Below are 15,667 nucleotides of genomic sequence, written 5' to 3'. Positions count from 1 at the left end.
AAAAAAAAAAAAAAAAAAAAAGGGCAACCTCAACCTCTCTCCATGGCTAATCTTACTATAAAGCAATCCCTGGGTTGAGAAAACCTCCATGATGTAAATAAAGGGAAAGGTGAACTATTTTTGTTGATACCGAGAAAGTGAAAGCCTCTAAAGATTAGGTAACAAATCCTTTTTCATTTCAAAATGATTTCCAAATCTTTGCTTTCAATAAAATTAAAGCAAAGTCTAACTACTAGATAATTAAAAATACTTCTGATACATTGCTAGGTGATTTTTGGCATCTAAATGGCAAGGAGTTCAAAGAATTGAGTGACATTACCAGAACAAAACTCATTACATTCTCCACTAATAACTTATGTGAACAAAGTTTTTCAGCACTTACGTAAAAATAATTCAAAATGGGAATAAAATTGACGCTGAATCCTGACTCATTCTAATAATAGTCACACACAGATGCATTGCCTGAAAAATAAGACTCGTTCATCTCCTTAATAGATGCATAATGTTAAATAATTTAGTCATCAAGACTTGTATTTTTGTTGTTTTGATCAATGGTGTACCGATTATGATTATAATGATAGTGCAAACCAGAAGATTTTTAAAATACTTAAGCCTTATGGTCAGGAAATTAAATTTTCATTTATATTTTCATTTATATGCATAGTTTTGTTTCAGGAAATCATGGTAGGGTAAAGCTTTTCATTCATAAAATATATTACATTAGGTTAAAAATCTGGGAGGAAGTTAAGTGGTAAGGAAGGAGAAATTTCCAACTATTTAAAAAGAACATGTTCATCTTTTTAGTATAAATATGATAAGTATCAAATCTTTATGACATTCATATTCCACTGGACATATTTTAAAATGTAATATAAGAATTTTAAATGTCAATATTTACAACATGCCAAAATTTACATCATTTGTAACCATTAAAACTAAGTATTTTAGATGTTTAAAATTTAGGTATAGGGGCGCCTGGGTGGCTCAGTCGTTAAGCGTCTGCCTTCGGCTCAGGTCCTGATCCCAGGGTCCTGGGATTGAGCCCTGCATTGGGCTCCCTGCTCCGCGGGAAGCCTGCTTCTCCCTCTCCCACTCCCCCTGCTTGTGTTCCCTCTCTCACGCTCTCTCTCTGTCAAATAAATAAATAAAATCTTTAAAAAAATAATAATAAATAAATAAATAAATAAAATTTAGGTATAGATTTAAATTTTTTAAATGTTAAAAGATATATAGTGTTTCAAAATTATTTTATAGGACACAGCAGCAAAACAGTTAAAGCCTCCTGGTAGGCCAGTAGTAATCTGCAGCTGTCTGCAAATGTCTGGATCTACAAATATACACATGTCTAGATTGGTAAATGGGTTGCCACAACTGCAGAAGTTAAGGTCCCAGTCCAGCCAGAGGCTTAGACTGAGTAAGTCTGAGGTGGACCAATTCCTGAGATGGATCAGGCAACCCTTGGGAATTTTCCAATGCCAGGAATCCTAGAATTACAATTTAAGAAACACACTTTGATCTAGGCTTCCTTTCTTCTTAGTTTCGAGAAACCTGGTGGCTAGATGTGTACATTTATCAGTACATATGTTAGTAATAGTTACTGCCTTGCAATTTAAATTCTTAAATTTGTGGGACAACGTTGCCCACTATATTACTTTCCTCACTGCTGTCCATTTATTTCCTCCTGAAGTCCATCCATGACAACAGCATGAAGCCACCTAAGAAGCTATAAAAACTGCTGAGGTCCCTCTCCTGCCCTCCACCTGAACAGTCATTCATTCATTTATTCCTTCATTCATGGCCTCAGGTGGGGCCTGAGGACCTGAAGAAGAATCAGACAAGATCCTTGTCCTCAAGGAGTGATCAGTCAAGGGACTGATTCAGCCATGTGAACCAATCATTTTAATACATTGGGTAAACATCAGAACAGAGAAAAGAATGACAGCCTTTGGGAAACAAGTAATAAGCAGCAAACTCTGCCTTCAAGAGTTGGACAGGTTTCTAAGAGGAAGTTAGAGATCTAAGTTGGAGCCTAAAACAGCAACATGGGAGGAGAATTGAGCAAATCACTAGCCATATCACACACACACACATGCACATGCGTGCACACACACACATACACATGTCCACACATACACATGCATGTGCACCCGTAAATGCATGCACACACACAAACCTATTTGCACTGCAATTCTTTTTTTTTTTTTTAAAGATTTTATTTATTTATTTGACACAGAGAGAGAGACAGTGAGAGAGGGAACACAAGCAGGGAGAGTGGGAGAGGGAGAAGCAGGCTTCCCTGCTGAGCAAGGAGCCCAATGCGGGGCTCGATCCCAGGACCCTGGGATCATGACCTGAGCCGAAGGCAGACGCTTAACCGACTGAGCCACCCAGGCGCCCCTTTGCACTGCAATTCTTACACCAACTATCTGGAATATATGCAGAATTCATAGGTTAAGGGCATAGCTTCCCACAGAACAGCCCTCACTTCAGACATTAGTCACAAGTTTGGGGATTCCCCCATCACCCACACTTCTGACCAGCTGGCTACAAATTCAGGGGTTCCCACGACACTGTCACGTTTGATAATGTACTAAAGAAACTCATGGGGGGCACCTGGGTGGCTCAGTCAGTTAAGTGTCTGCCTTCAGCTCGGGTCATGATCCCAGGGTCCTGGGATCGAGCCCTGCATTTTATTACTGAGGTATCATTGAACCATCGGCTAAAGTGACAGAAGTCAATCTGCAGCCCACTTCCTTCCTCAGAGGTCAGGCTGATATCATGTGGCTCTAAGCCCCAAGTCTCTAATGACATGGTTGTTTTTTCTGGTGTGAAGCCCCTTATCTCATTAGCATAAACGCAGGTGTGGTCCAAGGGGTTCACTATGAATACTGAACAGTCCTAGTTACTCAAGAAATTCCATGGATTTAGAGGTTATCCCTCAGGAACCAGGGACAAAAACTGGCCAAATTCCTTATTATATGACATTATTCTTAAAACGCTTCCGTTACCTTCAGGGTATATATCAACATGGCCTAGATGGCCCTGGTCATTTTCCAGCCTTCTTCATCAGTCTTACATTCCCCGTCACTCCCTGCCCAAAAGAAACGCTGGGCGTAACAAAACTCCAGTAAAAACTTGGGGTGTAGAGGAGATGGTGAGCTTTCTGGTCAGTGATACGTATCAATATGCCACGATAGTGAAATGTCCTGAGGGCACAGATGCATTCATGTTAGAACCCTCTCAGCTCTGGGTCAGGACGCGGCGGGCCGCGGGGCCGAAGGTGGGGACCCGCGGGCTCCGGGCTGCTGTCCGCCGTCCGCCGCTCCGCTCCCGTCCGCCCGGCCGCAGGTCCCGGGTCCCCGTTCTCCGACCGCGGAGAGGCCCGCGCGGCGAACTCAGAAACAAAACCCAAGAAATGCCTCATTCCACAAGCAAAGAACTGATACTTGGTATCATGGTCGGAACTACTGGAATCAGCTTGCTTCTTTTGTGGTACCACAAGGTTCGTAAATCAAGGACAACATTGAATTTACCTAACTTTCTTTCTCTGGGTAATAAGTTTGATTCTGTGACTTTTCAAGATGAAATGTGTAATGGCCAAGGAACAGCTGCAATCTTTCAAGGAAGGCAGCTTCAGATATTGGAGAAGTTAAATGAATTACTGACAAATATGGAAGAACTCAAAGAGGAAATCAGAGTTCTTAAAGAAACGATTCCAAAGCTGGAGGAATATATACAAGGTGAACTTGGAGGGAGGAAAACTGTTCATAAGATAAGTCCTCAGCACAGAGCTAGAAAAAGAAGGCTTGCCACAGTTCAAAGTTCTGGAACAAGCAATAGTTCAGAGGAAGCAGAAAGTGAAGGAGGGTATATTACAGCTAATACTGACACAGAAGAACAGAGTTTTCCAGTCCCTAAGGCATTTAACACACATATAGAGGAATTAAATTTAGATGTCCTTCTTCAGAAGGCTGATAATTTACGTATGAATGAATGTAGCAAAATGGAGAGTTTTGAACTACTTTGTGATCACAAAGAAAAGTTTAGAGATGAAATAGAGTTTATTTGGCGGTTAGTTCGTGCTTACGGAGACATGTATGAGCTACCTACTAACACACAAGAAAAGAAACATTATGCTAATATCGGAAAGACGTTAGGGGAAAGAGCGATCACTACAGCACCCACGAATGGACATTGTCATCTGTGGTATGCGGTTTTGTGTGGCTATGTATCTGAGTTTGAGGGCTTACAAAACAAAATCAACTATGGACATCGCTTCAAGGAACATCTAGATAAAGCAATCCAATTTTTACCTGAAGAACCCTTTTTGTATTACCTCAAAGGAAGATACTGTTATACGGTCTCGAAACTGAGCTGGATTGAGAAAAAAATGGCTGCTACTCTGTTTGGAAAAATACCATCCTCAACTGTAGAAGAAGCTTTGCAAAATTTCCTTAAGGTTGAAGAACTACACCCTGGTTTTTCTAAGTCCAATTACTTGTTCTTGGCCAAGTGTTACATCGATCTTGAACAAACAGATGATGCTATGAAGTTTTGTAATTTGGCAGTGTTGCTTCCTTGTGTTACCAAAGAGGATAAAGATGCACAGAAAGAAGTGAAAAAAATAAGCACTTCCTTGAAGAGGTAAATAGAAGAACTTACTCTTCAGCAAATCAGATGTGGTCTACTAAACTTTAATCCAAGTTGTGTTTTTTTATTATCCTTTTTTCTTCTTTGACGTAAGGGTAGTATGCTCAGATTTGAAGGTAAAACCACATTTCTGCAGAGTGCATTCCAATAGTAGCATGACAAAACTAATCATGTTGTTGGCAGAAATCAAGTTCCCATAATGTCAGTACAAAATTATCTTTAAACATGTATGATTTATATTTTTCCTATCAATTAGCTATAGTCTTCAGAGTATTTCTTTAAATAAAATATTTAAATCAATTCAAAAAAAAAAAAAAGAACCCTCTCAAACCTTGCCCGTGCGTTTCTTCATTTGGCTGTTCTTCCTAGTTTTCATCCTTTACAATAAACTGTAATTTTAAGTAGAGTGCTCTTCCTGAGTTCCATGAGTTATTGTAGCATATTATCAAACCTGAGAGTATCTTGGGAAGCACTGCATTTGTAGCCTAACACAGTACCTTGCATATAATACTTGCTCAATTAATAACTGCTGCCTGAAAGAAAGAATGGAATCAATAAATGAGTAAAGGCTGCTTGTAAGTGTTCTTTAAGAACTCTTTCCAATCATGAAAACTCCCTAATCTGCACCATCTGTCTCAAAACTTTTGACTTTGACTTATTAACCCCAACAGGGTACCCGACACATCACTGCCAAGCTCCTAAAGCCATCTCTCTTCAGTTATCAGCCCCAAATTACACTCTTTCTTCTTCTCCAGAGGGCGAGGCTATCCCTGACCTTGGACATGTCAACTGCTTTATTTTCACTCTTTCTTCCTTTTCCACGATGAATCAGGGTCCACTGCACAGTCTGTAACATAATATAAAATTTAAGTCTGCCACATATTATAGTGTAAAGGTCTACAGATAATAGTTCTGATTTAGCAGCAAGGGACAAATATGTAAAGATTTCACTGAAGTTTCTCCTAAGACCCTTAATGATGTCAATTTATAATCTCCATTTTTCTCAATCCTGGTTGCATACTGGAATTATATGGGGTGGCTTTTTATTTTTTTAACTGAGATATAATTGACATGTAACATCGGATTAGATTAGGGGCATAACATAATGGTTTGATGCATGTATGTATTGTGAAATGATCACCACCATAAGTTTAGTTAACATCCATCACCGCATATAATTACAATTTTTTTTCTTGTGATGAACACTTTTAAGATCTACTTTTTTAGTCACTGTCAGACACACAAAACAGTATTGTTAACTATAGTCACCTCATTGGTGCTTTTAAAACATACTGATACTCAGTTAAAGCAGAATCTCTGTCTGATGGGGCCCAAGCATGGGGCTATATTTAAAGGTCCCAAGAGATTATGATGTGCAGTCAGCTGTGACCCACTGGGGTAGCTGCAGCATCCATCCGAGTCATAGCTGGGTACATACATTGGCTTCCACCAAGAGCACATGTCCTATCTCCTAATTCCCTAATTGCTTAATCCTGGTAAATATGCAAATATATTATCTGAAAAAGGGACAGTAACTGTGCAGAAAGCCCTTGGGTTGCTGCCCTACTTCATAAAAATCCCCTTCTCTGAGGGCATCATTGATGCTCTGTATATTCTAACCCTGTGCTCCCGGCCATACATGAGAAATGGACACCTCAACCAAGTTATTCCAACAATCTCTCTTTAAAATTTGAAGTTTGGAACAAAGTTAGAGCTGATTGACAGTAAGCTAGTAATGCTGTTTGTAGCTTTTGATTTCATTGGTGTTAATACATTGTGGCCAATTTCAAGCTACTAATATACTATCATTTGGTTTGCAAAACTCCTGAAAATATAACAACTAGTTCTCCCAAGCCACTTTGAGCCAGCTCCAACACACCCATGGAGCTGAGTCATCTTAACATCAGCCCCTCAGATAAGATTCAAGGACACTTCCTGCTCTGTTCCCTGAACTTCCCAGGGCTAAGTGATGCAACTCTTAAATTCTCAGAGACGTTCCTGTCATTCATCTTCCTTCCAGTAAATACTTTTTTTACTTTGTGGCTTAAGCTATTCACAACCAGTTTTTCCTACAACCCTAAAATAATGGGGCCACTCTTCCGTATGTTACCATTTTAGTTTGGGTAAGTTTATCAGTTGTTTAGAGAGAAGTAGGTAACAGGGCAGAAGAGTTCCAGTGAAGGAAAGCTGAGTGAGCAACTACTGGTGGTGTGCGGGCTCCGTGTGCTTGTTGGGAGACAATGACAGAGAGGGTCACAGGGGGAGTAGGGGACAGGGGAGCGTTCAAAACAGACCTTATTTTCAGAATTCTCTGCCCAGCATGGCTTCTGACACTCTCTACCTCCTTTGGAAAGAATTTATCAAATGTCTTAAAAGGGCTATTGATCCAAACGCTATGGAAGCTAGGGTTGTTTATTTACAAGTACTCATCTTCTGTAGAAGAAGGCAAGATACTACAGCTTTGAGGAGTAGGGAAGAGAGGCAGAGAAAAGAGAGAGAACACATGGGGCAGGGGCACCTGCGGGGGCCCAGTCGGTTAAGCGTCCTACTCTTGTTTCCAGTTCAGGTTATGATCTCAGGGTTCTGAGCGTGAGCCCTGCGTCTGGCTCCGTACTCAGCACGGAGTCAGCTTGTCCCTCTGTTCCTCCCCCTGCTCACTCTCTCTTTCTTTATCTCTCTCTGTCTCTAAAATAAATAAATAAAATCTTTTTGAAAAATGGGGTAAAGACAATTATGTTCGTCTCTTCCCAAATACACAGGGGTGCTAAAGCATTCTATTCCTCAAAGTTTACAAACTTGTCTACAGAATGGCATATATATTGAATATGACAATCTATGTTACTAGGAAGAAAACGAAGCTCTAGTGCCAATAATGTATAATAGTTAAACTGGGAATAGAAAAATCAATAAAAATAAGGATGTCAGTGTAAAGCAACACTAATTATAGTCATTTATTCAAAATTCTCACCATTCAGGCTTCATTATGTCGCAAATTATTAATTACATGCACATCAGGAAATATATTACCTATAAACTTCGTTCTTTTATTTGACTAATTTATCCTTATAATACTTATAATACTTAACCTACATACTTTAGGCTGATGTGGCAGGTTTGTTTATTCAAATTTTTAAAAATTATCAGAACCTTTGCTCATATTCCGACATTCTCTGTGTGACCTTGGGGTATTCACTTGGTCCTTCCAGTCTTCCCTTTTCTCAAATGAAAATGACAATTAAATTAGATCATGCCTAAGATCCACTGTAGCTCTAATAGTCATGAATCTACGTATATTTGGACATGCACAATTTCATGTATGTGCAGAGAGTAAGAAATTATGTAAATACATGATTTAAAATCTGATTTCTTCATTTAGGGGGGAGGACAATTATTCTAATTTTCTGAATATTGAGAATGAAAGGAGTGGAGGTTCCCAATGGAGCTATTCTGTAAAAGATAAAATAAAATCTTCTGATTTTTTTTTTCTTTGAAGACCACATATTTTAAAATGTTCTTGGTAATAAAAGCCTACCAAACAATCAGGGCATAATTTAACTCCTGGAAGAATCCACTCTTGATACATATTAGATAATAAAACAGAAAGGTAATAGAACGGTCACAGACATGCTTATGGAGATGTTTATATCAGTGTTCTAACTCAGTCATAAAAACCAGAAAGCAAGGAAGATCTCCAGGAACTCCAAAGAGTTCCAAAGCTACCCAGTAATTATACTATGCTTTCCTGGTCCAGTGGTTTTTAAATGTGGGTGTTTGTCAATTGGGAAATGTGACACATACAAAGGCCTAGGATCTGTCCTACTTCAGTAGCCTGGCCCTCTGTATTGATTTATTTGGTTTTGACACATACCAAAGGTTGAGAACACTGCCCTGATCTATTTGCTCTTCCCCTCTCCTTGACCAGTGGTTCTCAAAGTTTTCTGCACATTAGAATGACCTGAGGGACTTTTAAAAATCCTGACACCTAGTCTTGGGGAAGGTGGCAGAGTAGGAGGGTCCTACACTTACCTCATCCCACAAATGCACCTAGATAACACTCACATCAGTGTATATAATCCAGAAAATGACCCAAAGACTGGCAGAACAGATTTTCCCAAATTAAATGTAGAGAAGAGGTCATATCAAAGAGGGTAGGAAGGGCAGAGACACAGTTGAGAGTCAAAGTGAGCCGCAAGACTGTCCACAGGAGGGAGGGATGCCAAGGGCTTAAAGAGGTGAGAGGACCAGACCCCACACCAGGCACATAAGGTACAGAGGACCCCACTGAGAAGAAGAATCCCCATTACAGCTGTCTTTGAAAACCAGAGGGTCCTAACTTTGCAAGTTCTTATAATCGGTGGGGCTTAACACGTGAAATTTTAAAAATCAGCAGGCTTGGATCTGGGAAGCTAAAGGGCAATAGGAACTGTCCTTAAAGAGTGAGCATAACAAAGAGCGCTGCTGAGATATAGCATAGAAGTAGCAGTTTGGAAAACACCTGGGGAAGGAGATTTATTTACTAACCTCAAAGTATATGCTGCAGAGGCATGGATCTTTGAGAGACTTCCCCAAGAACAAAAGAGCTGGCAAGGGCTATTTTCCTCTCCTGCCTGCCAGCCTACATACATGGAAACCAGCGCAGCATGAACACTTTCCACCTCCTGGTTGATAGAACTACCCTGCCCCTACATTCTCTTGCGGAAACACCCTCTCCACCCCAGCCTCGGCAGATGTTTTCCTGGGTAGCTGCAAGTCCCCATCTCACATCGAACCTGTGCAGACCTTGCTGGCAGTGTGCACCCAGCCAGCCACTGTGTTCTCCTGTGGACCTACCCCACTAACAACCATTAGAGGTTGGCAGGAATCCTTCCAAAGAAGTGCCACAAGCCTGGCACTGTGCAAGCAGCACCGACAAGGGCCAGCACCACTCCAAAGTGACTCCCTGAGGAGAGGGGAAAATAACCACACACACCAGTCAGACAGCGACCCCAGCAGTAGGCTGGGGGCTGACATCTGGTCTAACTGCAGGACCTGCCCACCAACAAAAGCTTCTCAGGGGACAACACAGACAAAGTGGTCGGCAGTTCGGTGCTACTGCAGTTTTGGCAAATGTCTGACTCAACTCAAGCCCTAGGCAGCCCCAGACTGGCCCACTAACAACACAGGGACCAAACAGTGCTCACAATAGGCAAAGAGAGCCATTGCAGACAACCAGACTGAAGGCAAATGCGACTTAGTCACAACAGTAGGGCACACGCAATACACATTGGAGACACCCCTGATGTGCCAGGTTCTGGTGAACAGGGGACATTGTACTGCAGGGCACTACAAGACCTCTTCTTCATAAGACCACTATTTTCAAGAGCAGGAGACAGAGCTGACTTTCTTAACATGTAGAAACAGACACAGAGAGTTAGACAAAATGAGGAGACAGAGGAATTGTCCCAGAGAACAAGACAAAAATCACAGCAAAAGAGCTAAATGAAGCAGAGATAAGAAATATGTTCTATAGAGAATATAAATTAATGATTATAAAGATACTCACTAGACTTGAGAAAAGAGTGGCAGACCTCCCTTAACAAAGAGACAGAAAACATAACAAAGAGACAGAAAACATAAAAAAAATCAGAGATGAAGAACTCAATAACTGAAATTAAAAATACACTACAGCAGGGGCCCCTAGGTGGCTTAGTCAGTTAAGTGTCTGCCTTTGGCTCAGGTCAAGATCTCAGGGTCCTGAGATCAAGCCCCATGTCAGGCTCCCTGCTCAGTGAGGAGTCTGCTTCTCCCTCTCTCTCTGCCCCTACCCCCTGCTCATGCTCTTTCTCTCCCTCTTTCTCTCAAATAAATAAATAAAATCTTTAAAAAAAAATACACTACAGCAAATAAATAGTAGACTAGAAGAAACAGAAGAATGGATCAGTAACCTGGAGGACAGAGTAATGGAAAGTGATCAAGCTGAGTAGGAGAGAGAAAAAAGAAGAAAGAGTGAAAAAGGACTAAGGAAACTCAGTGACAACACCAAGTATAATAACATTCTCATTATAGGAATGCCAGAAGGAAGAGAGAAAAGGGGACAAAAAATGTATTTGAAGAAATAATAGCTGAAAAATTCCCAAATCTGAGGAAGGAAATACAAATCCAGATCCAGGAGACACAAAGAGTTCCCAACAAAACCAACACAAGGAGGTCCACACCAAGACACATAGTAATTAAAATGGCAAAAAGTAGTAATAAAGAGAGAATAGTAAAAGCAGCAAGGGAAAAGAAAGCAGTTACATACAAGGGGAAACCCTATAACGCTACCAGCTAATTTGTCAGCAGAAATTTTGCAGGCCAGAAGAGAGTGGCATGATATATACCACTCCATTATATATTTCAGGTTTATATGGAATATTCTCCAGAAAAGATCACATATTATGCCACAAAACAAGTCTCAACAAATTCAGAAAGATAGAAGTCATACCATGCATCTTTTCTGACCACAATGCTATGGAACTAGAAATCAACCATAAGAAAATATCTGGAAAGAACACAAATATATGGAGGTTAAATAACATGCTACAAAACAATGAATGATTAAACAAGAAATCAAAGAATAAATAGAAAAATACATGGAGACAAATGAAAATGAAAACAGAATGGTCCAAGATCTTTGGAATGTAGCAAAAGTTGTTCTAAGAGGGAGTTTACAGCAATACAGGCCTATTTCAAGAAGCAAGAAATATCTCAAATAAACAACCTAATCTTACAACTAAAGGAGCTAGAAAAAGAAGAACAAACAAAACCCATACTGGTAGAAGGAAGGAAATAATAAAGATGAAATCAGAAATGAACAAAATAGAAACTAAAAATAAAAAAAAAAAAGAACAGATCAATGAAACCAGAAGGTGGTTTTTTAGGAAAGATCAACAAAATTGATAAACCTTTAGCCAGACTCATAAAAAAAAAAAAAGAAAAAAAGAGAGAGAGGACTCAAAACAAAATCAGAAATGAAAGAGGAGTAATAACAACAAACACCACAGAAATACAAACAATTATAAGGGAATATTATGAAAAATTATATGCCAACAAATTGGACAACCTAGAAGAAATGGATAAATTCCTAGAAACATACAACCTTCCCAAACTGAATCAGGAATCAGGAAGAAATAGAAAATTTAAACAGAGTGATTGCCAGCAATGAAATTGAATCAAAAAACTCCCAACAAACAAAAGTTCAGATCCAGATGTCTTCACAGGTGACGTCTACCAAACATTTAAAGAAGGGTGCGGAGTGCCCGAGTGAGTCCGTTGGTTGAGCGTCCGACTCTTGGTTTCGGCTCACGTCATGATCTCAGGGTTATGAGATGGTCATGAGCAGGTCCATGCTCAGCGAGGAGTCTGCTTGAGACTCTCTCTCTCCCTCTCCTGCCCCTCTCTCTACTCACATGCTCTCTCTCTCTCAAATACATCTTTTAAAAAAAATAAAAAAGAGTTCATATCTATTCTTCTCAAACTATTCCAAAAAATAGAAGAGGAAGGAAAGCTTCCAAATTTATTCTATGAGGCCAGCATTACCCTGATACCAAAACCAGTTAAAGACACTAAAATAAAAAAGAGCGAGTGAGAGAGAGAACTATAGGCCAATATCTCAGATGAACATAGGTGTAAAAATCCTCAACAAAATATTAGCCAATTGAATACAATATATTAAAAAAAAATCATTCACCATGATCAAGTGGGATTTATTTCTGGGATGCCAAGGTGATTCAGTATTTACAAATCAATCAATGTTATACATCACATCAATAAGAGAAAGGATAAAAACCATACGATCATATCAATAGAAGCAGAAAGAGTATTTGACAAAGTACATCTATTCATGATAAAAACCTTGAGTAAAGTAGGTTTAGAGGGAACATACTTCAACATAATAAAGTTCATTTATGAAAAACCCTTAGCTTAACATCATACTAAATGGTGAAAAACTGAAATATTTCCCCCTAAGATCAGGAGCAAGACAAAGATGTGCACTATCATCACTTTTATTCAACATAGTACCAGGACTTCTAGCAAACAGACAACAAAAAGAAATAAAAGGCATCAAAATTGGTGAGGAAAAAATAAAATTTTCACTATTTGCAGATGACATAATACTATGTATATAAAATCCAAAAACTCTACCAAAAAAGTACTAGAACTAATAAATGAATTTAGTAAAGTTGCAGGATACAAAATCATTGTGCAGAAATCCATTGCATTCCTATACACAAATAACGAAGTAGTAAAAAGAGAAAACAGTTCCATTTACAATTGTACCAAAATTAATAAAATACCTAAGAATAAACTTAACCAAGGAGGTGAAAGACCTATACTCTGAAAATTATAAAACACTGATGAAAGAAATTTAAGATGACACAACAAATGGAAAGATATTCCATGCTCATGGGTTGGAAGAACAAATATTGTTAAAATGTCCATACTACTCCAAGTAATCTACGACTGAATGGAATCCTTATCAAAATGCCAATAGCATTTTTCACATAATTAGAACAAATAATCTTAAAATTTTTATGGAACCACAAAGGACTCCTAATAGCCAAAGCAGTCTTGAAAAAGATCACAACTGGAGGTATAGCAATATGAGATTTCAAGATATACTACAAAGCTGTAGTAATCAGAACAATATGGTACTGGTGCAAAAATAAACACATAGATCATTAGAACAGAATAGAGAGCCCAGAAATAAACTCACAATTATATGGTCAATTAATCTTTGACAAAGCAGGAAAAAATATGCATTGGGAAAAAGATAATCTTTTCAACAAGTAGTTTTGGGAAAACTGGACAGCTACATACAAAAGAATGAAATTGGACCACTTTGTTACACCATACACAAAAATTGATTCAAAATGGATTAAGGACCTAAATGTGAGAGCTGAAACCATAAAAATCCTTGAAGAGAGCACAGGCAGTAATTTCTCTGACGTTGGCCACAGCAACATTTTTCTACATATGTCTCCTGAGCAAGGGAAACAAAAGCAAAAATAAACTATTGGGACTATATCGAAATATAAAGCTTCTTTGCAGTAAGGAAATCATCAGCAAAACTAAAAGGCAACCTATGGAATGGGAGAAGATATTTGTAAATGACACATGTGATAAAGGGTTAGTATCTAAAATATATAAAGAACTTCTACAACTCAAAACCAAAAAACAAATAATCCAATTAAAAAAATGGGCAGAAGACATTGAAGAGACACTTCTCCAAAGAGGATATGCAGACAGTCAACAGACATATGAAAAGATGCCCAACATCACTCATCTTTAGGGAAATGCAAATCAAAATTACCATGAGATATTACCTCACACCTGTCAGAATGGCTAAAATCAAAACCACAAGAAACAACAAGTGTTGGTGAGACTGTGGAGAAAAAGGAACCCTCTTGCACTGTTGGTGGGAATGCAAATCAGTGCAGCCACCTTGGAAAAGAGTATGGAGATGCCTCAAAAAATTGAAAATAGGATTACCATATGATCTATTAATCCCACTACTGAGTATTTACTCAAGAATACAAAAATACTAATTCAAAAAGATATATTTACCTTTATGTTTATGGCAGCATTATTTACAATTGCCAAATTGTGGATGCAACTGAAGTGTCCATTGACAGATGAATGGATAAAGAAGTGCTATATATACATATACAATGGAATATTACTCAGCCATAAAAAAGAATGAAATCTTGGCGTTTGCAACCACATGTATGGATCTAGAGGGTATAATGCTAAGTGAAATAAGTCAGTCAGAGAAAGACAAATACTATTTGATTTCACTTATATTTGGAATTTAAGAAACAGAACAAAGGAACCATGAAAAAAAGAGATAAACCAAAGACCAGACTTTTAATTATAGAGAATAAACTGATGGTTACCAGAGGGTAGGTGGATGGGGGGATGGATGAAATAGATAAAGGGAAGTACACTTATCTTGAAGAACACTAAGTAATGTATAGAATTGATGAATCATTATACTGGACACCTGAAACCAATAAAACACTGTATGTTAATTATAGTGGAATTAAAATTTTAAAAATCCTGACACCGAGGCCAGACTCTATACCAAACGAATCAGAATCTCCACAAGGAGCTAGACATCAGTATCTTTTATAACTCCGAAGTTGATTGCAATATGCTGCCCACTTTGAGAACTCATGTCCTCTACCAGTTCTTCTTAAACTTTAATGTGCATGTGAATTTCCTAGGAATCTTGTTAATATGCAGATTCTGATTTAGTAGGTCTGGGATGGGACATGAAATTCTACATTTCTAACAAGCTCCCAAGCGATCCCATTGCTGCTGGTCCAGGATCACATCCTAAGGAGTGAAGTGGTGGATGACAATTTTATATTTTGTTCTCTTTCCCAAACTCCCACATCCTCTTCCCTACCCAGACAATGAGAAAATGAATTGAAATTCAAAATTCAGAAATGGAGAAGCAATGGTAAAAGGATTAGTTGATTTGGAGAGTGCTACCGCTGATGTAAATAAATTTTTTAAAAAGGAACAAATGATGAATTTAAGTTCCTATTTGGACTCTATAATCAGCTGGTCATTGGAATGGCATAATGAGAGTCCAGGAAAATGCCACTTAAAATTTAAGTCCACGTAAGACAAATCTTTTTTAAAATGTGCTAGACAAAGATAATCTGAAAGCCCATATTTGTAAGTAAGAAGAGTTGAGAGAAATAAATGGATGCTAAAATATTGCTTCTGAGAAACTTTTCCTGATGACACCTTCCTATTGTAATAAAGAACTCAAATTGGAGAAAGAGTTCCTAAGAACTCTTTAAGATAATTTTGTGATTACTATATAACATTGCAATAGACTTTCCCTCAATCTATCTAAATAAACTTTTACTTGCTTGAACAATAATAAGAAATTAAATAAGATTGATTTCCATTAAATCCTGTTGATTTTTATTTTTTATTTATTTTTATTTTTAAAAATTTTTAAAAATATTTTATTGATTTATTT

At 38.3% G+C, this 15,667-nt stretch overlaps 1 protein-coding gene and 1 long non-coding RNA gene across 2 annotated transcripts in view; one reads left to right on the top strand and one right to left on the bottom strand.

Moving 5' to 3' along the window:
• Window positions 1–15,667, bottom strand: part of LOC145722644 (uncharacterized) — a 32,271-nt gene that overhangs the window by 6,486 nt on the left and 10,118 nt on the right. The gene's annotated exons all lie outside the window — the stretch shown is intronic.
• On the top strand, window positions 3,251–4,950 carry LOC102736770 (regulator of microtubule dynamics protein 2). The gene has a single exon (XM_081826523.1). It carries the CDS (start codon window positions 3,416–3,418, stop codon window positions 4,646–4,648), a length of 1,233 nt encoding a protein of 410 aa, XP_081682649.1. The 5' UTR covers window positions 3,251–3,415; the 3' UTR covers window positions 4,649–4,950.

Source organism: Leptonychotes weddellii, chromosome 7, assembly GCF_054177405.1.
Source record: "Leptonychotes weddellii isolate Sample4059 chromosome 7, ASM5417740v2, whole genome shotgun sequence".
Classification (NCBI taxonomy): domain Eukaryota; kingdom Metazoa; phylum Chordata; class Mammalia; order Carnivora; family Phocidae; genus Leptonychotes; species Leptonychotes weddellii.
Note: the sequence above shows the minus strand (reverse complement) of the source record. Positions and strands in the feature narration are given on the sequence as shown.